The sequence below is a fragment of the Mustelus asterias genome, chromosome 14, assembly GCF_964213995.1.
Source record: "Mustelus asterias chromosome 14, sMusAst1.hap1.1, whole genome shotgun sequence".
In the NCBI taxonomy this organism is placed as follows: Eukaryota; Metazoa; Chordata; class Chondrichthyes; order Carcharhiniformes; family Triakidae; genus Mustelus; species Mustelus asterias.
In genome coordinates, this window is record NC_135814.1 from 50052357 (window position 1) to 50080081 (window position 27725).

At 42.4% G+C, this 27725-nt stretch overlaps 1 protein-coding gene across 1 annotated transcript in view; it reads right to left on the reverse strand.

The window, feature by feature from the left end:
* mylkb (myosin light chain kinase b) overlaps positions 1-27725 on the reverse strand; it is a 341548-nt gene that overhangs the window by 185442 nt on the left and 128381 nt on the right. The window contains exons 5-7 of the mRNA XM_078228351.1: positions 18651-18699; positions 9638-9800; positions 3164-3329 (exon numbers count right to left, since the gene is read on the reverse strand). Of these exons, the coding sequence (XP_078084477.1) occupies positions 3164-3329; positions 9638-9800; positions 18651-18699 (378 nt within the window). The remainder of the gene's footprint in view (positions 1-3163; positions 3330-9637; positions 9801-18650; positions 18700-27725) is intronic.

Below are 27725 nucleotides of genomic sequence, written 5' to 3' on the forward strand. Positions count from 1 at the left end.
TCAGTAGACATGGATGCGGCATGGGGATCTGAGGGGACATAGGAAGAGAGTGGGGGTCATGAGTTGGCATGGAGGAGCCATGGGGAGTAGGTAGAGGTGTGGTGGGACATGAGGGTTGAGGGTTAGGGGGTTTAACAGCATTGAAAACAACTGGGACAAAATTCCAGAGAACTAAGGCAGGTCTTATAGCCTGCCCACTTGGCCCCTGTGGCCACCTAGGATCTGCTTCCAGCCCAGGGTTGGCATTCCCCACCTGATCCTGTCCCTCCACCCGCAGACTGTGAATTGAGTCTAACAGCCCTGTATGTAGAGGTGGGTCTACTGGTTTGGAAATTTCCCCACTGGAGCTACCCACTTCAGGAGTATAAATCTGGCCCTAGGTCATTAACTTAGGCCAAGAAAAGTAGCAGTGCTATTATCAAATCCTAGAGAACCCCATTTATAGCTTCCTCCAGTCTGAAAAACAACTATCCATACTACTCATAGAAAATCATAGAAACCCTACAGTACAGAAAGAGACCATTCGGCCCATCGAGCCCAATGGAGACACGAGGAGAATGTGCAAACTCCACACAGACAGTGACCCAAGCCGGGAATCGAACCCAGGTCCCTGGAGCTGTGAAGCAACAGTGCTAACCACTGTGCTACCGTGCCGCCCGAACTGTCAGTTCCCCGTCACTAAACCAACTTCATATCAACACTACCACTCTCCCTTTTATGCCATAGGCTTCAATTTTGCTGACAGTCCTGTTATGTGGCACTTTGTCAAAGTGTTGTTTGGAAGTACAAGTACACCACATCAACTGCATTCCCCTCATCAACCTTCGCTGTTACTTCATCGGAAATTTCAATCAAATTAGTTAAATGCAATTTTTCCCCAATAAATCCAAATTCGCTTTCTGTAATTAATCCACATTTATCCAAGTGATTTGTTAATTTTGTCCTGGATTATCATTACTAAAAGCTTTCCCAACATTGACATTGGGTGCATTTCACTGCCTCCCCTCAGCGTTTTTCTCTGTGGCAAAAGATGGTGCGCCATTCACTAATGGCGGGATCTTCTGCTCCTGCCACTATCAATGGGCGTCCCCATTAAAGCCACCTCACACTGCTGGGAAACCTGTGACATGGGGTGCGCCACCAGCAGGACGAGAGGAATTCTCCAGTGGTCTGGCACCATCAACATATCTGAGGAGGATTGGAAGGTTATGATCAGTGCCTCTGCAATTTCCACCCTTACGTCCCACAGTATCCAATGCATCTGTTCTGGTACAGCCAGCCTTTCTAATACCTCCTCATTATCAATTTTTAGGCTATCCACTGTTCAAACTAATTCCTCTCTCATTGTGACTGTGGCAGCATTTCTTCCTTGGTAAAGACAGATACAAAGCATCTGCCCACCATACACACATCCCTTTCTTGGTCTGTAATTGGCCCCACTCTTTCTTGTACCACTCTTATTTATTATATGTTTACAAAAGACATTTGGATTCCCTTTTATGTTGACTGTCAGTCTCTCCTCATGCTCTCTCTTCACTATTCTTATTTTTTTATTCACTGCCTTTCCAAACCTTCCATATTTAGCCTTGCTTTCTTGGATTATCAACCAGACATCTGTCATGCACACCCTTTTCTGTTCCATAAGTTTAGAGCTGAAACGTTTTCAAGTTTTGTGACTGAATTTAGACCTCCCCTGCCATTCTTATGTTTAATGTCTATTCATGCCTGGTGTGTCCATTACATTTTTCTAGCTAACATTTTTCTAGATAACACCCAAAACCAAAGTATAAGTCCATAGACTGTATCGCAGAGTAGTTCAAAGGTTACAGAGAGTGAAAGGATGCTACAACGTTAGAAAGTACCAACATAAGGCCAATATGGCAGCAACTGTGAGCTTAAAAGAAACCATCTTTCTTAAGAATGGAATAAAATTAAGGACATCTTCAAGGAGAAACATTGGTAGAATGGGAGTGGCAGCAATGGGAAATGCTGTCTATAATAAGTCTAAGAGCAGAAAGAGCTAAAATAGAATGGAGAAGTGAGAACACTTCTTTACCATGGGCAAGATGACAAGAAAATTGAATTAATAACTTTTTCTTTAGGTGAACTTGCAGAAGTGCTTATAGAAGTATTTATGGTGAAATGGATGGCTTGTGGAAGTTACAAGAGTGCCTCCGAGAGGGAGAGGAAGATAGCCATTAGTACGTTGTTTCAACAGAGGTGTATTTCACAATTCATCGTGGACATACAAAGATTAAACTTAAAGTTAACTTGATGTTTCCGATTGAGTGATTAAGGTGCCTAACATAAATGGGCCTAAGTTATATGAAAAAGTATGGTTGGAAGATTCATACATTTGAAAATTACAGTCCAATTCTTTTATGGGATGGAATATTTTGCTGAATTTCTTTTGCATTCAATAACTGTCCCTGGGGAAATCAGGAATTTCTTGTGTTGAGCCTTACTAAACTGGGATTGGCTGCAATGAACATGCAGTGAAGTGTGCACAGTCATATTCTTTCCTTAGAAATACACTGGAAAGCTTTAAAGGAAGGCTGGATGCAAGGATTATCTGTTCTGTACCAAGGGTTCACTTTGTATTGCATCTTAAACTGATAATTAATCTACAATAGATGGGTTTCTGTTGACACATTGGAATATGTAGTGAGGCTGCAAAAAGGAGCAGTTAGCATTTCTTGAGGAGCTAAATTCTGTTAATTTTCATTTGCCAGAGATAAAGAAATGAGTATTGTAATGATTACTTTGCACAGATCAAGCATTAGGAAGCTAGAGTTCTAAACGCAGAATTGAAAGAAAGAAAATAATTTTCTGCATTGCCTCCAGATGTGGAATGTGGCTCCAGATCATGCAGACTCAAAACACAGGCCTAAATGAAATTATCCAATGACAATATAAAGTCTGATAGAGATATAAAAGTTAAAAGAGAATAATTCTATGATTGGAAGTTACTTTATTTTGATCAGTACTTTATCAGTACACTTTGTCATCTCAAAATTTATCGTGGTGGATTGTGATCTTTTTTCCTCCAATTAAAAGCTCAGCATTTACAAGATAGCTAAATAGACGAGGGACTTTAAAGGGGCAATGCGAAGAGTCAAGAAAAAACAATTTTCTGAAAAATAGGCCCAAATAGCATTCATACTTTGAAATATGAGCTCTACAGATGCCATTGCTTTTCCAGAATTATTCCTCACTAAACACACATAGTTTCCAGCATCCTCCGCCTGTGCAGCTCGGATTTCCAAACAGTGAATCCCAGACTTCTCAAACATGTTGAAATGATCACTTTGTTGCAACTCCACATCACCCTGGGGAAAAGAAGAGGTGTATTTTATGTTATTAACCAGATAGTTACTGCTCTGTTCTAAAAGCAAATTTTGAATAATTCTCAGCAAACAGCATTTTAATCCCATCATAACTCTCCCACTGCGCAAATTTGGCCTAACTTCAATCCTTCTTGATTCAGCCAGTCTTCGTTCTTATGGTGGGACAGTGATTAGTACTGCTGCCTCATGGTGTCAGGGACCTGGGTTTGATTCCAGCTTTGGGTGACTCTGTTTGAGTTTGCACATTCTGTGTTGGTTTCCTTCAGATGCTCCGGTTTCCAAAGATGTGCAGGTTAGGTGGATTGGCTATGCTAAATTTCCCATTAGCATCCTAAAATGTGTAAATTAGGGGGGATTAGTGGGGTAAATGTGTGGGGTTACGGGGATTTGTCAGGGGGTGGGCCTGGATAAAGTGCTCTGTGGAAGAGTGGGTGCAGACTCAATGGGCCGAATGGCCTCCTTCTGCACTGTGGGGTTCTATGATTCCATGACTCTATGATTATTCTCAGCCTCAGAGATGTTGCATGCAACAAGCATACAACTCATCAGAAAGACTCCTCAATAAAGAGAACTAATAATCAAGGGATGAATTTATTTGTGGTCACTTTCTCAGAGTTGTCTACAATGTGTTCCACTGGGTTCTGCCATTTATTCTGTGGATGTAATCCTTTCTAATGTCCTTTGCCTTTATTTCAGGTGATCCATGTTACACTGGACACAGTGGCTGGGATTTTACCGGTTCGCCCCACCCATCGATGGGTGGACAAGCCAGTAAAATTGCGTGAGAGCCGAGAAATCAGGATCACGCCCGATTTCTCGGCTCCCGTGATCTTACGGGATCTCATTATGGATTTCCTCCGGGTGCTCTGATTTCCTCCCACAGTCCAAAGGTATGTAGGTTATGTGGATTGGCCATGCTAAATTGCCCCTTAGTGTCCCAAGGTGTGTAGATTAGATGCTAAATGTGTGGGGTCACGGAGGTAGGGCAGGGGAGAGACTCTGGGAAAGATACTCTGTCAGAGAGTTGGTGCAGATTCGATGGGCCCATGGGCTCTTCTGCACTTTAGGGACTCTGTGATTCTATGGATTCTTTGATAAATCTTATAACGTCCGCTGCCCTCAATTTATTGATCAGATTGCTCATGAAGCACGTTTCCGAGGGATGAGATAAACTTACACAAGAAGTTCCCTCTGAAAAATCTGCCTTCAGTAAACAGAGCAGCCATCGAAATAGTCAGTGAAATGTACATTGTGAAAGCAAGAGTTTACGTGAAAATATTTAAAGCAATTAAATATAAATTAAAAGATAAAATCAGCCCTGTACTCCAGTTTCCCTTGTAAATTTTCATTATATATTTCTTCCAACTCAGAAGACATAACACGGGCAATTTGATTTGAAATGAAAAAGCAGAAACTGAATCCTGATGCTCTCTGCTCATTTACACGCACATGTTTTGCTTGGATTAAAATTTCTATAAAGCAGGAGTGAAATGAAAAGGGACAGTCTTGAATAGCAAGCATGAGTCTCTGACTCACTTTGATGAGTTAAATGAGAAGGGACGTGTTGGGAAAGTACATTTTATTCGAAAATTTTGTTTCACTTTAAACAAAATATGAATTTTCAGAGTTTGGATTTCAGAGAGATATGCAAAGTCCCTGCTAGGTTGTTACATGACATCACCTACTTGGAATATCCTTGTTCTGAAAGTGAATCCACATTGAAAAAAATTAGATCCACAACTTCAGAATGACATAAGCCTCATAGGATACTTTTGGCATGAGGATACAGAGTGGCGAGAGTCAATAGTGCGAGTTGCCTACTCTAGCACACGGCTTGATTTAAAGTTGCTGTCCTGTTGTTGTTAATCGAGCCATTGCTGACATTTGGGGGGGGGATTTTCCATCCGCAGTCGCCCCAAGACCGGAAAATCTCACCCAAGGTCAACCGACCTCTGTGTGGTCTTGTCCGCCCACTACGATTCCAGTGGTGGGCGGGATGGGAAAATTCCACCCTCAGTCTTGCACCTTCTTGGCTCTCTTTGAGCTCAGAAGATTGGTGCTTAAAATCTAACAACGTTTATGGGAATATATGTTTTTCTCCAAAAAGTGGGAAGCTATTTGAACAAGAAGTGCTCCACTGCCTTGGACCATCCTTCCTTAAATCATCTTTGTAAATTTCAAACGTCCACACTTGACCAGAATTAATCAGGATTTCAAATTAATAGAAAATGATATGAATTAGAAAGAAAGAAATTCCCTGGATAAAGGACTTCTCAAAGTGCTTTACTAGACAAAGTGCTTTTGAAGTGCAGTCACTGTTGTAATGCAGGAAACACAACAGCAACCAGATTGTGATAGCGAGCAGATAATTTGGTCCTGAAGGGAGGTTGCATTCTTTCTTCAGCTGATTTTTCTGCTGGATTAGAGCAGGAGGCAACTGCTGAATAATGAGTCACACATAAACCCCACAGTGATCTCTTGCCTTCCTGGAAATTGAGGGTGTGTTATATATTTAAAAAGGTTGCAGGTTGCCTTAAGAGCTGATCACATGATTTGATGGTGATGTCATTAGGGTGTTTGCAGAGGCTGCTGTTTTAATTTCAGTTTTGTATTCTGTGCAGAGCAGAGAACAGCTCCTCAATAAATCAGTTGTGTGTTAGTTTGAATGTACATGTGCAAACCAAGGCCTGGATTCTCCCAAAAAATTCTAAGTGTTGAATTTGTGTAAAAACTGGAGTAACTCCTGCTGTTTTTTAAACGGGATTTTCAAAATGAATCTCCCACACTCTGTGCACTGCAGAGTGCCTCAGAGAAATTTACGCTGAACAACTGGAGGCGGGCTTATACCCGCTGAAGAGGTCTGCAGCATAGCGCTGAGCGGGCCACTGCTCATGCGCCAATCTGTGGGTGCCAAGATCGACGAGTGCGCAGTGGCCCTGCACTGCTGGCCTCTGAATCACTGGCCAACCCAATCGCTGGCCAGCCCCAAAACCCTACATCGCTGCCCCTCCGATCCGCCCACCCCCTGGTTGCTGGCCTCCCAGATATCTCTGGGCCAGCCCCGATGTCCCCCTCCACCAGCCCCAACCTCCCTGAACATCCCCCCCCCCCCCCCCCGCCACCTGGCAGTCCAGATCTCCCTGATGGCAAATGGAATGTAATCCAGATAAATGCGAAGTGATGCATTTTGGTAGATCTAATGTAAGGGGGAGCTATACAATAAATGGCAGAACCATCAGGCGTATAGACACACAGAGGGACCTGGGTGTACAAGTCCACAGATCCTTAAAGGTGGCAGCACAGGTGGAGGGTGGTGAAGAAGGCATATGGCATGCTTGCCTTTATTGGACGGAGCATAGAATATAAAAGTTGGCATATGATGTTGCAGCTGTATAGAGCGACGGTTAGGCCACATTTGGAACACTGCGTCCAGTTCTGGTCGCCACACTACCAGAAGGACATGGAGGCTTTGGAGAGAGTACAGAGAAGGTTTACCAGGATGTTGCCTGGTATGGAGGGTCTTAGCTATGAGGAGAGATTGGGTAAACTGGGGTTGTTCTCCCTGGAAAGACGGAGGATGAGGGGAGACCTAATAGAGGTGTATAAAATTATGAGGGGCATAGATAGAGTGAACAGTGGGAAGCTTTTTCCCAAGTCGGAGGTGACGAACACAAGGGTTCAAGGTGAGGGGGGCAAGGTTCAACACAGATGTCAGGGGGGCGTATTTTACACAGAGGGTGGTGGGGGCCAAGCAAGGTGATTGAGGCGGACATGCTGGGATCATTTAAGACCTATCTAGATAACCACATGAACAGACTGGGAATAGAGGGATACAAAAGAATGGTCTAGTGGGCACATGAGCGGCGCAGGCTTGGAGGGCCGAAGGGCCTGTTCCTGTGCTGTATTGTTCTTTGCTCTTTGATATCCCCCAGCAGTCCCGAACACCCCCAGCATGCCCAACCCCACCCCCCGGCATCCCCCCCACCCTGAAGGCCAGCCCCGATTAACGCCTTCCCTCACTCTGCCACTGATCCTGATTGCCGAATGGCAACGGGACCCCTCCACCCCCAACCCACCAATCTCCCCCCATAGGTCCTGCCCCTCTGGTTCCACCCCCTTAGCACTGTCCATCAGGCAGTGCCAAGCTGCCTGCCCCTTGTGCATTGTCACTTTGCCCCTTGGGCAGTGCCAGGGCCAGGCTGGCACTGCCAAAGTGGCAATGCCCAAGGGGCATACTCCTTACCCTTGACCCTCTGGAGGGCCGCCAGCAGGGTTGGGTCACCAGCTCACCATCAGTGAGGAGCTGTTGTAAACCCTGCTGGAGTGAAACACTTCTGGTGGGGTGGTAGGGGAGGTGACTTGGGGGGGGGGGGGGGGGAGCGAGGCTAGCGGGCTGTAGACCTAAGTCCTGGGCCCACTAATCATACATAAAATATATTAAAATGGCCATTTGAAAAAATTATGCAGCTCGGTGGCGATTTTTGCTTGAGCCATTTGTCTGTGGCTAACTGCAAAATCCAGCCTGGGTACACTATGCCCCTAGACAGTCGCGTTGCTTGACTGAATAATACCTCCCCTCTTCATTACTCTGTTGCAGCCCATTGGTGCCTGACTGCTTCCCACTTTTCACAGTTCTCTTGTTTTTAAAAAGCCTGACGGGTGTCAGCTTTTAATCAGCCAAATCTCCCCTCTGCATCTCCACGCCACCCCCCCGCCATCAAATCCACTAGTTGAACATGGCAATGACCCCCCCCTTGCTGAGTTCAAATGAATGGACATGTCAAAGGGACAATAAGTGCAATCAGTGGGATGTGAAACTATCTTTTACTGCTTCTAGGAAATTGGTCAGATGCACAGCCTGAAACCTAATCTACCCCAGCCAACCCTGCTGTCCTGCAGCATTAACTCTTTGGGAGCTCGCCACATTGTACTCAACAGTTGGACTTTGAGCATGCATTGCATTCATGTCTCCCCCAGGCAGCACAGTCTGATATCATGAAAGGTAACAATAAATAAAATGAATGCGACAAATAAAGCAAGCAACACAACAACAACTTGCAGATAGCTGGAGTTATAGAATTTATTTTTGCAACATCTATGATAGAAGATGAAAGATAACATGGGTTGATTAAGGGGAACTTAGGGTGGAGATGTTCGAGAATCAATATAGACACACTTCCTCTCATGGATCTTTTCAAAGGAATAGTTGTAGCAATTCTGAGACCTTGTTACTTTAACTCAGGAATCATTAGCCTACGTGGACTCAAGAAAATCTTTTATTAGTTTTCTTTTCTCTTGTAGTTATGGAATATTGTGTCAATTACCTTAAAATGCTTTTTTTGTTATGAATTGATTGAGGATTAGAAAATTGGAGCAGTGTTTTGTGTCCCCTCCGGAGATGCGTTTGGAGGCAGAGAGGGACGGTTTGATCAGGCAGGGAGGTGCAGAGTGAAAACCAGGCATGCTCTGGATGGGAACTGTGAAGGTGGAAATGTACCAGGGAACTTACAACGCAGCACAACTACCCAGCAAACCCCATTGGGTTTACCTGTGGCCTCCCAGTACTTAGGCACTGCTGCCTCACAGCGCCCGGGACCCGGGTTCAATTCCCAGCTTGTGTCACTGTCTGTGTGGAGTTTGTATGTTCTCCCTGTGTGTGCGTGGGTTTCCTCCGCGTGATCCGGTTTCCTCCCACAGTCCGAAAGACGTGCTGGTTAGGTACATTGACCCAAACAGGCGCCATAGTGTGGCGACTAGGGGAATTTCACAGTAACTTCATTGCAGTGTTAATGTAAACTTTACTTGTGACTAATAAATAAATTTTTAAAAAACTTTAGTTCTCTGTACAGCCCAGCTCATCTAAACATTACAATGGTATTACTGCCCTCGAGGTAGTACTGAGACAAACAACAATGATTAGGTTGGGAAAGGTAAATTTTCTTTAAATAATTACGTTCAAGATGCTTTACTTCAAGTTTTCAAGCTTATGAAGGAAATCAATGAAATCCATCCAATGAAATTGACTAATTAATGAGACTTAGTTACCAAAGACTCATTTAAAAACTTCAGAAGTCAACAAATATGTTAAGTCAGACAGAAAATATATGAAAAGCTAAAGGAAGGGAGGCAACTTCAGCAATAAACACATTATTAACAGATTGGGCAAAGGCGTCACAAGAAATAGAAAGAACTTTTCAAAACATTATTCAGTTTAGTAAGTTATGAAACACAATAGTGTTGAGTTCTTTAAACGCAGTGTTGTACAATATTGGAGACCAAGCTAGCTTTACCTTCAGCCAGATGACTTGAGGATGAGGCCGGCCTGTTATCTTACAGGTAAATTTGCCATTCTGTCCTTCTTTGACGATCAGTCGGGTTGGTTTGGTAACAAATTTTGGTGGGCTTTCACCCCAAATACTTGGTCTATTTTCAATTGATGGAGTAGAATATCGACTGTAAATAAAAGAAAGCAAAGCTTTTTAAAGTACTTCTATTATTTTGCACTTTGCAAAGAAAACGATTTGGGAACTTTGAAGTAAAATTGTGGCGTTGTTCAACCATGGCTAAGACCCAAATTACAAAACGTTTCTGATGACACAAATGTCTTTTGCAGCAATGTCGACAGTCGGGGGAGAGGGTGTGGTTAGCGATGGCCTAGCGGTATTATCGTAGACTATTAATCCAGAAACTCAGCTAATGTTCTGGGGACCTGAGTTCGAATCCCACCACAGCAGCTGATGGAATTTGAATTCAATAAAAAATATCTGGAATTAAGAATCTATTGATGACAATTAAACCATTGTCAATTGTCAGAAAAACCCATCTAGTTCACTGGAAACATAGAAAAACTACAGCACAATACAGGCCCTTCAGCCCACAAAGTTGTGCCGAACATGTCCCTACCTTAGCGATTACCAGGCTTACCTATAACCCTCTATCTTACTAAGTTACATGTACTTATCTATAGAAACATAGAAAAACTACCGTCCTTTAGGGAAGGAAATCTGCCGTCCTTACCTGGTCTGGCCTACATGTGACTCCAGAGCCACAGCACTGTGGTTGACTCTCAACTGCCCTCTGAAGTGGCCTAGCAAGCCACTCAGTAAGGGCAACTAGGGATGGGCAACAAATGCTGGCCAGCCCTCGATGCCCATGTCCCACAAATGAATATACATCAAAAAATTATGATAGATATTTGGTTTCAGAATTGTTTGTTGGAGTTGCAAAAGTGCATTGTGGTGGGTTTGAAAAGGTCACTGTTATCACAAGTATTAAGAAATAAAGAAGCAGTTAAGTGCCTCATTAATCAACTGTTTCATTCAGTGCCATGAGTGAGTGCTTTGCTTCTCCCAGGAAATATCATACAGGGCCCATCTCCCAGGAAATATCATACTAAAATGTCTGCAGGATGTTGAGGGGTTGGTTTTGGTACAGAGTATGGTTCTGCACACCCAATGGTATCGGCAGGAAAGTGAATCAATTTGTTGGTTGGCTGTCTGTCTCAATAAAGTAAGAAGTCTCACAACACCAGGTTAAAGTCCAACAGGTTCTGTTGATTTATTGTGATCCCAATACTTTAACCTGTTGGACTTTAACCTGGTGTTGTGAGACTTCTTACTGTGCTTACCCCAGTCCAACGCCGGCATCTCCACATCATGTCTCAATAAAGCCCAGAGATGGAATGGAAGGCTCTTCAGCCAGAAGCCTATAATTTTTGCCCCATTACTGGGCCATTTATTGCATAAATGGGCAGTAGCAAGGCAAAAGTTGCTTGACTAGTACTTAAAATTATAAATAAATCTACTGTGAAAATTATCTGAAAAAGCTTTAGACAAAGTTTTTTCAGAATGTCTATGCACTGGCTGTGGAAGTACGATATTTTAAAGATTGTACACATACCATAGGCAGAATTTTCATCCCAATGGTGTGGTGTCTTGGAGGAGGGTTGCCAGCAAGTTTCTTGCTTAGCTGGCGTGCCAGTAGGCTCCCACCTCTAGCCTATTTTCAGACAGGCAGCTTTTGGTGAGGGTGACAGCTTCCCGCCTATCGGTGGTGGGATGGGCCCCTCCTAGCAGCATGATGGTGCGGGGACAGAGGCACATCCTGCAAAGCAACCCAGTATGGATTTACCAAGTTGTAAGGAGTAAAGCCATAGTCTCAGGCCATCCCCTGGAGAGGATCCCTCTCTGCAATGAGGGTCTGGCAGCTGTGGCCATAGTAAATATCTTGCACAATTTACAAGTTTTCAGAGGACATTCAATAATTAGTACTTAAGTTATAATTATTTAGAATCATAGAATTATAGAATCATACAGTGCAGAAGGAGGCCATTCGGCCCATCAAGTCTGCATCGACCACAATCCCATCCAGGCCCTATTCCCGTAACCTCACATATTTACCTTGCTAATCCCCCTGACACTAGGATTGATTTAGCATGGCCAATCAACCTAACCCGCACATCTTTGGATTGTGGGAGGAAACCGGAGCATCCTGAGGAAACCCACGCAGACATGGGGAGAATGTGCAAACTCCACACGGACAGTGACCTGAGGCCGGAATTGAAACTGGATCCCTGGCGCTGAGGCAGCGGTGCTAACCCCTGTGCCACCGTGCCGCCCATTTAGGTAATGAGTGAAGATATGCACAGTTCCTACTATTGGGAATGTTTAAATGCTACGAACCATTATTATGGGAGATATGATGGAAAAAGGGCATACTGGCCCCAGGTAAAATATCTTTTCAGAAACAGAGTTAATCAACAGGAGATCTGTTCTTCTGAATTTCCTTTAATTTATACCAGACAAAATGCCTGCTGGCTTGAACCCTCCACCCTACCCAGTTTCAAAAGTTGCACCTCATTCATTATAGACAAGGTGAGAACCCAACCTGGAAGTGGAGCCCATTTCTATCAAGGAAAGAGAGATATCCCAACATAGCAGTGGGACATTCATTCAAGCAACTAAAGCGATTGGAAGAGCTTTAAAGGAACAAATGAGACCTAAGGATCTGTCTCCAAAGGGCTGAGATATAAAATCAGTTAAAGTTTGAAGGATTTAGAGCGAGGAGAAGTGCTCACCATTGGGCATTCTCCTACCAAGTTCCTCCTACCTTTGCCTCAGAAACTATGACACCTATTTCCTGGCCATCCCTTGGGTCAGTGGTAGTAGGGATGGGAAGTCAAAGTGATTTGTGGGCTTAGCTCCTCACTGCAACCCAATTGCATAGGGCAGTGAGAGGCCTGCTGAGGGAAGAAACCCAAGGGTAGTGAGCCTCAAAACTAGATTTTTCCATTCAATTTGCCACATGGGAGGTCCTGAATTGGTTTTACATCTGTCAAAACAGATAAAATTGAAATTTAATCCAGAACGCAGGAGTATGTGTTTCTAAATACTTAGGGCTCAGAGTCCATTTGTGCTGCGCATTTCTGATGTATCTGTAAGGGACAATAAATGCTCGTTGATGTCACAAAAATATATATTTTTAAATTACGTTTCTATTTGGTATGTAAAACTGAAGCATTTCCCTCCAAATCTGGTACATCTCCACACCGCATTCTGGTTGGAAACCATAGTTTGCACCGCAAATCATATGATCAGTTTCACAATGTACTAAAGTTGTCAGGAATGTAAATGAAAAATGAATCAGAGATTTATAACATTCCCAGATCACAATGTCCCACTTCTGTAATTAAAAGCATGATACAAAATTACTGTAACCTAACTCCCTTTGCTCTGTATTTTTAAGACTCCAGCAAGTTATCAGACTGATGTTTGATTTGTTAAATGGGTAAGACACAGTCTTAGATCTCCTATCACCTTGTACATCTAGCTGAGAATGTTAATAATAATAATGGAGAAATTTGAGACAGTGACTCTGAATATATCTTGTGTGTGTTAGAATGACATTTTGCTGGAGTTATTATCTATATTCAACCAAAAAAATGAGCTCTTTTACTCACTGTCATTTAGATAAATGATAATTATTTTCTCTAAGTTCAGACAGTCTCCTTTATTTCCTGATTACCGGGACAGTTTCACTGTCGACTTTCATGCAATTGAAGTGTCGTGGGTTTTAAATTTATCAGCATTGCCGTCCACATTTGGATACTGTAATAATTGGTGTAATCAACTTGATGTTGGATTTTGGCAGCTCACTGCCACCTTCCCAAGGGCAATAAGGGATGGGCAATATATGCTGGCCCAGCCAGCGATGCCCACATCCACAAATAAATAGAAATATATATCGGCATACATGCTGCTATAAAAATATTTCTGCCTCTCATAGATGGTTTAGTTCCTCAAGACAATTTACACTGAGCCTCACAGAGCAAATGGTTCCAAGTTTGATTCTTGGTCTATATTGAGTTAGTTGATCTTAATTTTGGTGATAACAGGAGCACCACTCAGCTTCATGTCCGCCATATATTTTCAATTTCATCAATCCAATTACCATCTGTTAGGGACTAGATCAGAAACTCCAAGGTATATTATGAAGCTAGTCTGGTATTAATGCGAGCATAATGTGTTTCACTCCAGGTGTGATTCTATTAACCCACTCGGAAACTTGTATTAAAACAAACTTTATTTAACAATACAGTTAAAATATAACAAAAAGAACTCGCATTACTTTTACCAATTGAAATACTTAAATACAATAAGGTATAATTCTTAACAGCTAGCTATCTCTATAGTTCCAATTTAAGCAATATCCCCTCAGATATATATCCTTCTTCAGAATCAGTTAGCACAAAATCACATATGCACATGTGGGTGCTATGCTTCCAGCCTTTTAACCCCTCTGGAACAAGATACAGAGAGACACATGTCTTCTGATTCCCATACAGCAGCCTCCAGAGAAAGATCTTCAAACAGCAAAACCTCAGAGAAAGAGACCTATTTTCTAGCAGGTCCCACTCTCCAGAGAGTGAAAGAAACACACAGAGAGAGCTACTTCTCTCTAAAGGTTCCAAGTAGCAACAGAACTTTTATCTCTCTGTGAGCCTAGCCTTGCCCAGTCACATGATTTTCCCTGTCACTCAACCTAATCAAGCCCCACTCTGAAAAATCCCCAGGGGAAAACACTCAAATAACAACACCGCATTAGCCCAGATTAAAACAAACATTTCAGCAATTAGGATCAATTATGCTTCTGCAGTATTAACCTGGGCTGCTGGTAACAGACAAAGCGGCACCAGGTGAATAGAACAAACTGCAAAAAAAACTGCACAAAAAACACGACACAAATACATTTCTTAAAGGCACAGTGTCATCACATACATTATCCATAGCATTAACACTGACCGCACGGGTGGAATGATTGCTTTCTCATTATATTCATGAGGTTGGGTTTTCGCTACCAAGGTGGATAGCTCAAGTTTGGAAATTTCTCAACTTAGCAGAGCCAATTTGGTTTAAGGAGTCCCATTTGACCCAATCTTCACGTCAGAGTGTCAGGGGCAGGATAGAGTCAGGTCCACCAACCCTTAGCAGATCCTTGGTGGTCATGGAGAAGGGTGGATGCAGAGACCAGCTGGTTAGAAAGCCTGCCTCAATTCTCAGGGACTTGGCCCCAGTTGTTTTTAATGTTGTTAAGCCCACCAGCCCTCATCTATTACACCCCCACACCCCACCCCAATGCTATGTCCTCTCCTATCCCCATACCACTTTCATACCAAGTCTTGCCCCAGACCCACCCCATATTCCCTTCCACCTCCATAGTCACTCACTCACTCAATATCCACCATATTATTCATGAAGGACCTGCCTTCTTAACCTTGCCTCTCGCCTGAGGTGTGGTGACACACAGATTAAATAACTCACAGTCAGCTCTCCTCCTCAAAAGGGAAAACAGCCTATGGTCATTAAGGACTATGGCAACTTTACCTTTATCCACCATGGACAGATCTCAGGAGCCATGTGGGTATGAAAACATAAATGTTTAACAATTTAATATACCTCTAACTCATACACAGTTGATAATGAAACAACTCCCATTCAACAAGACCATTCAAAGCTTTTAAATCGCTACAAGTGAGTAATCCCTTATAAAAACAAACCTCTGTTCAGTTCCCACATCAAAGGCAACTGCTCCTTTAATAGCCTCTTTAAACTGTCAATCAAACTATTAACTCATCACCCACCATTTTTAAAGGTCTGTGGAATCTTCCCGACAGTGAAAATCTGGCCCATTGTGTACTATCCTTCATGGCCTTCTTCAGTTAGTCGATTGTAATCAGCTTGGTTCATTCTTCTCCACCATCTCTTCTCTCAGAATTATCTCAATAACACTGCCCTCATTGGCTCCATGTTACTGCTTTTGTTTGGCTCCACTACAACCTGTCTCAATATGGCCACCACATTTCCTACAATTGCATTTTAAAAATTATTTTATAAGATCTGAGCATCAGCACTTTTTCCCCTGCCCTAATCATCCTTGAGAAAGTGGTGATGAGCCACCTTCTTGAATTGCCACAGTCCGTCTCTTCCTTTTGCTTCACATTGTTACCTCGATTACATTGTTGGACCCTTTCTTTTCCATTAAATGCAAACTATTAGCAAAATCAATCATTGTTATGGAGACATCCTGTAACTATGCTGGTAACACCCAGCTCTTCCTGCTCACCATCATCCTTGGAGAATTTTTCTGCAGTTTTGACAGCCCTTCTGCCAACATTACGACGGATCGGCAAATTGTGGAAATTCACCCTTAAGAGTGTTGAGCATGCATGATAAATATTAGCAAGTTCAGATTACATCAGAATGGCTCAAAGTGGACTTATGTTCAAATTAATAAGAAAGAATAAAAACATACCCTAACTTTTTTGCAGGACGAAAAGGGGGAAGTGAATTAATGAGTAAATATAAAAACACACAGAAACAAGTTAAAACGATGGTTAGAGGGTTAAAGAAAGACCCGAAAAGAGCTTAGCTGCAGATACAAACTAAATCAGTAATAAGTTCTTCTAGTATTCCAATGATGAGGTGGCAATTAGAGGGGAGAATCATAAAAGAGGCAAACTAGCTTGAATTAAAATATGAATGCCGGATAGTAACTATTCTGAATGATTACTTCCCTTTCAGCTACTCATGAGGGAAAGCATAAGAACCCAGTTCTGGGGCGGCACGGAGCGGAGAAGAATGAACCAAGCTGATTACAACCAACTAACTGAAGAAGGCCATGAAGGATAGTACACAATGGGCCAGATTTTCACTGGCACTGCTGCCTCACTGCGCCAGGGACCCCGGTTCAATTCCAGCCTTGGGTAACTGACTGTATGGAGTTTGCACGTTCTCCCCATGTCTGCATGGGTTTCCTCCGGGTGCTCCTGTTTCCTCCCACATTCCAAAAATGTACAGGTTAGGTAAATTGGCCATGTTAAATTGCCCCTTAGTGTCAGGGAGATTAGTAGGGTAAATACGTGGGTTACGGGGATAGGGGTGGGATTTTTGTTGGTGCAGGCTCGATGGCCAAATTGCCGGTAGGGATTCTATAATACTTCTAATCTAGTCTATGATTCTCCCCAGTGAGAGTTAATCCAGGCAAAATCTTGTCTTTGATGTAATGGAGGTGGAAGTTCTGGTTAACTAAAAGGTCTGAATAGCAATAAATCCCCAAGGGTGGACTATGTTTATTCCAAGTCCCAAAAATAAATTAAAAAGGGGTGATGTTGCCAATCAGTATGAAGGAGTTCCTGGGCACTGCAGATTGGAAATAGATCTACATGATACCTATATTCAAAAGGGATGATACTCAGATTTCAAACCTCTGTAAAATAATAGGATTGGTTATAGGTGTAAAATTGAAGATTATCTATACAATAATAAATTAGCAACTTTAATGTGGACTTCAGAGAGGACAATCCTGCCTGGTGAACTTGCTGGGCTTTTTTAAGAGGAAGTGACATCCCAAGTAGATTGTGAATAGTAACTATCCAAGTAGATTGTGGTCAATATAGTCTTTACTAGACTTCAAGTCAGCACTTGACAAAGTTGCACACAAAATGCTCTCAATGCTCTAAAGAGCTTAGGGGCAAGAAATTGAGTGAAGGGCATAAAACATTGGTTAGGAGAGTTCCGCCAAATTGCAAGGACTTAGTTGGTGGGTTGCTCTGGACATTAGTGTTGCTGCCATTACCAATTTACATCAATGACTTGGTCTCAGATACTCAATTTTCCTTGAAATAATGCTCAAAGGGAGTGTGCAACTGGGGCTGGCAACTCAAATTACAGGATGAGCAGCACAAAATGTGGACATGTGCAAAAATAGGAGATAAAATTTAATTCACAAAAATTGAAACTGTTACATCAGGCGGGAAAAATGAATAGCAGAGGTATGAGCGATGTTAAAATAGTTACGAACAAAGTTTGCAGGTGGCAGGATCCTCAAGGTGATCAACCATTGTGCAGCAGCAAGCAATACAATCAAAAGAATCCTGAACCATATAGCCTGAAGCAAGTATACAAGTAAGGAAATCATCTTCAAACTGTGCAGTGATTTTTTTCCAGATTACACCTTGAGCAATGTATACTGTCTTGGTCATTAAGACACAAGGCGGCCATTCAAACCTTGGAAGCAATGCAAAGCAGAGTCAGAGGATGGTTTTTAGGGTTAGAGGTCTCAAGTACAAAAAAAGACTTGAGGTTTTTCGGTCCCTAAGCCTTCATAGGAGATGTCCGATGGATAATCTTATAAATATCTAGAAGACTGTAAATAGTATGGAAAAGGTAGTTTAATTTATAGTCATCTTCCAGGTTTACCAGAGTAGGACATGTTTTAATTTTTAAAAGCCAAATTTATAATTGGAATCAGGAATGGTTTTCTTCACACAATGAGTATCTAATACATTGAATCGATTCTCTGATTGATCAAGAATAGAGTGGTGGATGTGAAAATCTTGGAATCTCTCAGGAATAGATTGAAATGTAATAAGGGATTTCAGGTTCACTCTGAATAGTTGAGCTGAGTGGCCTTCTTCATCCAGGAGTATCTTGCGAATTATAACAATGGTTGTTTTGTGCAAAGGACTAAGTGACTGGAATAAAAGTAACAAAGAGTAAGGCGAACAGAGGTGACTGGAGTACTATAATGAGTCACTTTGTCAGACTATAGCAGCCAGTTGTATTGGGGTGAAATAGCATGGTGTCCTCACCAACTGCTCAGTAGAATACGTGGAAACCGCAGCTCTCAGCAGTAAATGTCCTCAAGGATTTTGAGTGCCCTCAACTTTATGAGATCAATTTTTAAACTTCCACTTCCATTTTTATTGCAAACGATTACTTGACATTGTATTTAATAAGCATTTACCTGGTAGCATTGGTGTTGGAAGGCCATCCATATTTCCTGTCAGTATCCTCTGTAATATAAAAAGTACAATTCATAAAAGGTCATATTTGCAAATGTAAGGTTTTCTGAACATATGATTGCATATTACATTATACAATGAATGGAGATCCTGTGGCGCAGTGGGTAGCATCCCTGCCTCTGAGCGAGAAGCTCCGAGTTTGAGTCCCACTCCAGGACTTGACGGCCAAGGAAGGCACGTTCATAACGCAGCCAAACAGGTTGAGCGTCAAGTTGCAAATCCTTCCAAACTCGCCACTTGTCAGCAGTAAGAGCGAGAGAGACTCCTGGTCAGCCATGCTTGATGCGGAGTGCCGCCCCCTCAAGCTAAATAAGCCTCTGGCAATAGACTAGTGACCTGTTCCAAGAATTACTAGCTATGGAAACAGAGGAAAGTCTGCCTTAGTGCACCATTAGGTGCAGGAAGAGAATTGGAATGGAATTTTACAATGAATAGATTCTGTGGAGTTATACATTCCCATCACATGCTGCGAAAGGGCTGAGACCTTCTGAGGCATGGGGTGTATAAGTTGCTAACACACTCGTATATTTTGGACAAACACATAAATATGACTTTTTTTGTGTGGGTTTGCTGCATATCACCCAGATACCAGTTTCTACAGAAATGATATTTAGTATTAAGCTGATGTTTCTTCAAATTTAATCAGAAAATTTGAGTTTGGTGGGAAAGATCAATGACTTAGCAAACTCTTAGTCTCAAAAACAAATCACATAAACACAGAATTTCAATTACATTTTTGACACATTAGAATTCCATTTGCTGTAGATCAACATCCCAGTTACAACATAAACGAATAACAGAAAATAAGAGATCTGGTCACTAGAATTCTGTCCCAGGGTGATGGGATAATTGAAAATGGAAGCAACTGTTCCATTTGTAGGAATGTGTTTGTCGTGCAGACCATTTCCTGCTCTATTAAATCATAGCCACGTGAAATAATCATTGAGGGTTACCAGATGGTGTTATGCAAAAATAGAAATAACCTAGTGATACTAAGGGAAGTGAATTTCAAACATTTTTTACTGATTTACCTTCATCATTGCTGGCACTACTGAATTCCCTGAGTAGAATTAGTCCATCTAAGGCAGTTTGACGAATTAGACCTAAACTAAAGAATATCAGGTAATTCAAGCGACGTGAAATGTGTTCTGTAGCTACTCACCCAAAAGTAGAGGCAAAGGTGAACATAGATAGATTTGGCAGATTATTAGTACAGGCAGAGATGCCTATTCCTAACTGAAACATGAAGAATAGACCAATGACAATACCAAGACATCGGAATGCCTGACTAGCTATAAAGCAGAATGCTTCCTCAGAAGCATCCAAATCACAATCATAGAATCATGGAAAGTTTACAGCACAGAAAGAGGCCACTTAGCCCATCACATCTGTGCCGGCTGGAAAATGAGCCACCCAGCCTAACCCTACTTTCCAGCATTTGGTCCGTAGCCCTATAGGGATAAGGCACTTGAGGTGCATATCTAAACACTTTTAAATGAGGGTTTCTGCCTCTACCAACCTACAGGCCATGAGTTCCAAACCTCTACCATTCCCTAATCTTTCTACCAATCACTTTAAATCTATGCCCCCTAGTCACTGACCTCTCTGCTAAGATAAATGGACCCATCCCATCTACTCTAGCCAGGCCCCTCACATATTTTGTACATTCAATCCCGTCAGCCTTAAAGTTTATTTATTAGTCACAAGTAAGGCTTACATTAACACTGCAATGAAGTTACTATGAAATTCCCCTAGTCGCCACAGTCCGGCACCTGTTCGGGTCAACGCACCTAACCAGCACGTCTTCCAGAATGTGGGAGGAAACCAGAGCACCCGGAGGAAACCCACGCAGACACGGGGAGAATGTGCAAACTCCACACAGACAGTGACCCGAGCCAGGAATCGAACCCAGGACCCTGGTGCTGTGAAGCAGCAGTGCTAACCACTGTGCTACTGTGCCGCCTCTCTGTTCCAAGGGGTAAAACTCCAGCCTATCCAAACTTTCCTCAGAGCTGTAATTTTCCAGCCCTGGCCAAATCCTCATATGTTGTCTCTGCACCTTCGTTAGTACAACCACATCCTTTTTGCAGTGAGATAATCAGAGTAGCACACAGTACTTTAGTTGTGTCCTAACTAATGATTTATACAGTTCCAGTACAACCTCCCTACTCTTACGTTCTATACCTCAGCTAATCAAGGAAAGCGTTCCTTATGCATTCTTAACCACCTTATCGACCTGTCCTGTTATCTTTAGGGATCTGTGTACATTCACTCTAAGGTCCCTCACTTCCTCTATATCTCTCAGTATTCTCCCATTTATTGTGTAATCCTTTGCCTTGTTTGACCTCCTCAAATGCCTGAGATGGTGCATTTGAGCTATGAAGAGAGGCTGAATAGGCTCAGGTTGATTTCTTTAGAGCAGAGAAGGCTGAGGGAGGACCTGATTAAACTGTATAAGATTATGAGGAGTATGGACAGGGTGGATAGGAAGCAGCTGTTCCCTTTAGTTGAAGGTCAATAACATGGGGGCATAATTTTAAGGTGAGCAGCAGGAGGTTTGGAGGGGATTTGAGGGAAAACATTTTCACCCAGAAGGTGGTGGAAGTCTGGAATGCATGGCCTGGGAGGATAATCGTGGCGGGAAACCTCACAACCTTTAATAAGTAAGTGGATGAAATATAACATTCAAGGCTATTGGCTTGGAAAGTAGGATTAGTGTAGATTTAGTGTAGCTTTGTCGATGCAGACTCGATGGGCCAAAGGGCCTCTTCTGTACTGTGTGACTGTATGACTATGACTCTAATATAAAACAGATGGGAAAAGAAATGAGAAAACAGAAAAATGATGATAGATCAGATAATTACAAAATGAGGAGTAAAAAAAGAAAAAGCACAAGATACAAGAAAATTAAAAGGCAGAGGGTGAATTCAAACAATTTATGAGAAAGAGAAATTGCAGGACTGAAGGTAGGCAATGCAGAATTTCTGGTTTGGGAGGAGGGGGAAATCAATCCACCAGGGGTTTGCAGCATGGTGACTCCTGCAGAATGTTGGATGAGGTCGGTCAAAATTCAGTGCTTCAGTCAAGCTTACAGGCACTGCTGCCACACCTCCCACTGATCTCCCAGCAGCTGTTTTCCTGTTTCCATGTGTGAAGACTCTTGCAAATGTTTCATAAAAATGTGAACTGTGGTTTCATGACTCAGTCAATGACATTAACCAACCAAGAGAGGGCACTACAAAAGCAGATAGCAAGCAAAGGGAAAGGCAGGAATGAATCTGTGATGGACGTGCTCAAAGGGGGAAGCAGCACTAAGGAAAAGCATGTGATAACACTTGTAAAGTTACACTCAAATCTCATGACTATAGTCCAAAAAATATTTTCTGAGGGCCACAATTTACTGGTATTAATAGGAAACTAATTCATGTGATTAGTTATGTTAATTAATATATATCCATTGTATTTTTGTTATTCATTTGTGTTTTATACACCATCCATTGTGAAAGAGTGGAGGATGTAATGTTTGATACACCCATAAAACGCAGAAACCTCAGGATAGCTGGTTTTAATCTATCTATCCTTTGCAGTGTACACCCGAACTGAGTTGATAATTTTCTCTCAGAGTGAATGCACCATCTCTCGCACAGATTATATTAATAATACAGATTGATGGATGTTGTGTCCATGACATCATTGGTCAAATGCTCTGATTCAAGCTCCAAACTGCAACCTAAAGTGTCTTCTTTCTTTAACATTTCGAGAATTTCTGTGACTTTTTTTTACAAACATTGAGAATGAATGGTATATTTTGGAACACAGTTATAATACATGAAATACTAATTGGGCATATGCCTTTGAAAGTATAGTTGATTAACTCAAAGACTCAGCTTTCATTGGGTTTATCTGTCATGATAACCATTGCATCGTTGATTTCATATATTATACTTGTTAACATTAAGGATTGGATATAATCACTTTGCTTTTGCTCACTTAACACCAGCTGAGTAGTTTCAATTTGCGACAACTGTTCCTCTGTAATTGCTGCTGGGAGCTGCTAAGATGTGATTTTTCCATGATATTAATTCCTCCAGTGCGTCATGTGCCATGTCCAATACCAAGAGCTTGATTTTCACCACAGGCGTGAGAAACCCAATTCAAAAATCCACCTCTGATGGGAAACTGATTGAAGTGCAAATTATGGTGGGGTTGAGCCCTTATTTGATAAGGAGACTGATTTTCTGTCCACATAGAACCAGTCAGGGGAGGAATGGAGCTGTTCAGGTGAAGTGAAGGAGTTGTTTAGACCCCTCACAGCAGCCATCATTGAGTTTACTGGTTGTCCTGGGAGAGGGCTACTGTGGTTTGTGCCAAAGCCTTTAGCTGCTGCACTAGGGAGAAGTGAGATGTCACAGGGAAGCCAGACCCTTGTTTCATTGATGCTAACCTGTATGAAATATTCAAGGCCCCTGCTCCTTTCTGAAGAATGGCAGGAGAAATCATTCATCAGTGACACTTCTCTGTATCAACTCCCTTCAATTCCTTCTCTGCTACTTCTTCCTCCTCCTCCCCAGATGAGCCGGCCCCTCCTGGGGCCTCACTGTCCTCTCCTGAGGGCCATGTTATAAAGAGTGCAGCAGATCACCACAATGGCTGAGACCCTTGCAGAATTGTATTGTAGGGTACCACCTGACCAGTCCAAGCATGGACATCACATCTTCAGAAGCCTGATGAACTAACTGCTCAATGTTTGTCCTGCTAAGCTGGTGACATTGGCCTCTGTGCCTCTGTCTGGGATTCTCACAGCGGTGTCAGTAAACATGTCTTCAAGAGATATCCCTCATCACTTAAATCCATTCATGCACTTTGTAGGTTGGAGTGAGAACGTGAGATAGGTTAGAATGGTGGAGGATGAAGGAGTCAAGGCAGCTGCCATTGGCACCCTGCCAGGAAAGCAGGCACACATGTACGATGCTCTTGTTCTGGTCACAGGTCAGTTGGACATTGAGAGAGTGGAAGTCCTTCCCATTGATCGGTCTCACTGGCTAGGTATTGGGTGACTTGATGGCCATATTGGGTGCAGATGATGATGTCGTGCACTTGGAGTGATCCAGAAATTATGGAAAAGCCCAGTGTCCTCTCTGAGCTTATGATATCCTATCAGTTATGAATCTGATGTATTCTCTAGCCTCGACGAAGAAGACTTCTGCCATTGGGAAAGGTACGAGTGTGCAACTGCCTGTGACACACTGCAGAGGTCTGTATTTGACCTTTGTAAGGATCCAATGGTGGTGAAATTCAAGACCAAAGTTGTTGTAATTGTTACTGGGAGGGTGTGGCTGTAAGTGGAATAAGGTGTAATATCTACACTGATGAGGGCATAGATCTCTGAGATCATGTGCCTAGAAAGTTGCAGACCCCTTTGGCACTGGCTGTTAGTGTTGTCCAGGTAGCTTCACCTCTGTCTGTCAATCCTGTGCTCAGGGTAGTGCCTCTTTATCCTTCGTCCTTCTCCTCTGGCCTCGTCATTTGCATATCATTAGTGAGCCCAGGATGGTATCATCCGGGCTCACTAATGTTTCCCAACCCGCCGGGAGAGGTCTCCACCAATGGGGACCAGGTGTGAAGGGACAGAGGCTACTGAGGCCCATCCGGCAATTGGAGGGGTCATGGAGGTCAGTGATCAGCAGGCCGGTGATGGGGGGTGGTGGGGGGGGGGTTGCAGTGCAGTGCGCATGCACTGACCTCCCGATGGACAGATCGGGGCATTGCAGTGGCTTGCTCAGCACACTGATGCCAGCCTCAGTTAGGCCCCGTTTCCCCCTTCCCAGCCTGAATCCTCCCCCCACCCCCTTGCAAATTTGCTGCAAGTGCAAACTGATAAGGGCACATCGAGAGCAGTGGGTTATCTGGGGAACTGGTCAATAACGGGTCCAACATTGGGTTCGATTTTTAACACTGTGCAAGTGAATGGGCTTTGGAATGAGGTACAACTGGGCCCATTGTACCTCCTTAAACACTTAAAAAAATTAACAGTGGAAGTCTGCGAAGGAGGGGGAATTAGAGTCAAATCGGATACAGAAAAATAAGAGAGGGAAGGAAAGAAAGAAAGATGGAATTAAGAGAGAGGGAAAACAGACAGAAAGGAAAGATATCTGAATGTTTAAAAAAGTGCAACAATTCACTGCCTAAAGAATGAGACTCTGCACTTTCCAGGCCAGAGCGATTGAATGATTAATGATTATCCTGTTGTTAAGAAGATACATGTACTCAATTACTAGACCTAATGTCGTGTTATGAGTTTAATGGCTAATAATGTCCAAATGCAGCAAACTCATGAAACTTAGGGATAGATGAAATACCAGATGCAATTTTTACACTGCCAAAGGTGAAGCAGCAGAGATTGTCCAGCAAATCATTCATGGGCTATCTCTACCTCACCACAGATTGCTGTTTGATTTGTACATTAAAAATGGTGTGACCTTCACACTTTTTTAGGCAAATTCTGCACATTCACGATTCATTCCATGAAATGGTAATTCCTGAGGACTTTCCAACTTTCAGTGAACCTGATCACACCCTCCCAGTGGCAGGCACCATGGACTATTATACATTATCATGCTCAGTAGTACCCAGCAGGAGATGCTGGAAAAATGTATCTGAAACCCATCTTTGTCACTGATATCAATCAATTCAACCCCCACGTAATAAAAAAGTAATCTCTAGAAGGTCTGAACACTGGGTGGATGTCAGGGACATTCTTCTAAGGTTTTATTAGCTTGAATTTCATCTGATTCCAAATAAATCGATACATGCCAACTACAAAACTGACAAATAGCTGCAATAAAGCAGTTCTCAAACAAAAGTATATAAACTGAATAACAGCCTTGAGGGAAGGCCTTTGACCAGTTCTGCTACTTCATGGAGACTGGATAAGTATTATTTACTTTTATTAGATTGGATTGCAGGATTTTCTATTTGAATTTTGCATTCACATTCTGTAATGTAGTGTGCTTAGGAATGAAAATTAAAGCTTTGCATTTATTAACAACAGCTTCAAGCCTTCTGAAGTTAAAACACAAGGTCCTTGTTATAAATGCATCTCCATTGAGCAAGAAGATCAATTCTTGACAGCCACCCAGATATAGCCAGTATCCTCTAAAAATACACTCTATCCACCGGGGTCAATATGCTACTTAGGTTGCTGTAAAAGCATTACTTTAAGGAAGCAAAACTTGAACTGAGCTCACCATGAAGTCACCATGAAGCGCTTAAACATACTTTACACTATTTTGAATCATTTGGGTGCATTATGCGTTTTCAGGATAACATTCTCACTATAGTTTGATTTGATTTATTATTGTCACATGTATTAACATACAGTGAAAAGTATTGTTTCTTGCGCGCTATACAGACAAAGCATACCGTTCATAGAGAAGGAAAGGAGAGAGTGCAGAATGTAGTGTTATTCATAGCTAGGGTGTAGAGAAAGATCAACTTAATGTAAGGTAAGTCCATTCAAAAGTCTGATGGCAACAGGGAAGAAACTGTTCTTGAGTCGGTTGGTACGTGACCTCAGACTTCTGTATCTTTTTCCTGACAGAAGAAGGTGGAAGAGAGAATGTCCGGGGTTCATGGGGTCCTTAATTATGCTGGCTGCTTTGCCGAGGCAGCGGGAAGTGTAGACAGAGTCAATGGATGGGAGGGTGGTTTGTGTGATGGATTGGGCTACATTCATGACCTTTTGTAGTTCCTTGTGGTCTTGGGCAGAGCAGGAGCTGTATCTATAGTGTGGCAGCTATTGTATGTTGCGCAGAATACTGCCTTCAACATTAAATGTACCTAACAAAGTACCATTTACAAGAGTAAAACAAGAGTTCCTGATGATGAGTTTTCATTGAGATGCGAACCATCACTACTGCATTAAATATTGTCATTTCATCTGAAAACTATGGCAGTTCACATAGTTGGGGTTCACATCAATGAATTTGAATTTTTCAAGTGAAACACGATGAATGAAGAGTGTTGTGGGGGGTTGGGAGTTGAGGAACAATATTTTGAGTGACAGGATTGTTATTGTCATTAACGCTTGGGGCTTCTGTGCATTTAGATAGCTTGGTGAGCTTCTAAAGTTCCAAAATCAGTTATCCCAATGGGGGAACTGTGATTACATTTTGACTGACAGTTTTAAGAAGTTATTAAAGGATTGGCTGTGATGTGGCCAGTGAATAGAAGTTTGCTTATTTTCATAACGGATTGACCATTTGAGTGGATTTAAAATCTTTGAATGCATTTTGTGAATGAGTGCCATTTTCAAATTCAAGTGTGTATGAATGAGAGCTCTCTTAGATGGTAAGAAGTTTAATTATTTTCATCTCCACGTGATTCCCGCAGTTTGACACTGGAAGAGGAAAAATAGTTTGAAGAATTTGATTGATTGCTTTGGTAGTTGTTGATTGATATTTTTAAAACAATGCTATCATTGTTATTTCTACAGGACAGCATGGTGGTACACTGCTTAGCACTGCTGTCTCACAGCGACAGGGAACCAGGTTCAATTCCAGCCTCGGATCACTGTCTGTATGGAGTTTGCACGTTCTGACCATATCTGCATAGGTTTCTTTCAGGTGCTCCAGTTTCCTACCAAAGATGTGTAGATTAGGTTGGTTGGCCATGCTAATTTGCCAATTTGTGTCAGGGGGATTAGCAGGGTAAATACGTGGGGTTACGGGGATGGCCTGGGTGGGATTATTGTCGGTACAGGCTCAATGGGCCGAATGGCCTCCGTCTGCACTGTAGTGATTCCATGATTCTAGAAGTGGGTGTATAGCTGCAAAGGCAGGTATGTCCAGTTAGGCCACAGGTCAATGATGATCTTGTTGTTTGGTGGAACAGACCCAAGGGACCACATGTTTTATTCCTGTTCCTAAGTCTCTAAGGACAAAAGGTGAATGGCCTCCTTCTGCATTGTAGAGATTCTATGATTCTATGAGATAATGGTCATATGAGAAAGAACAATT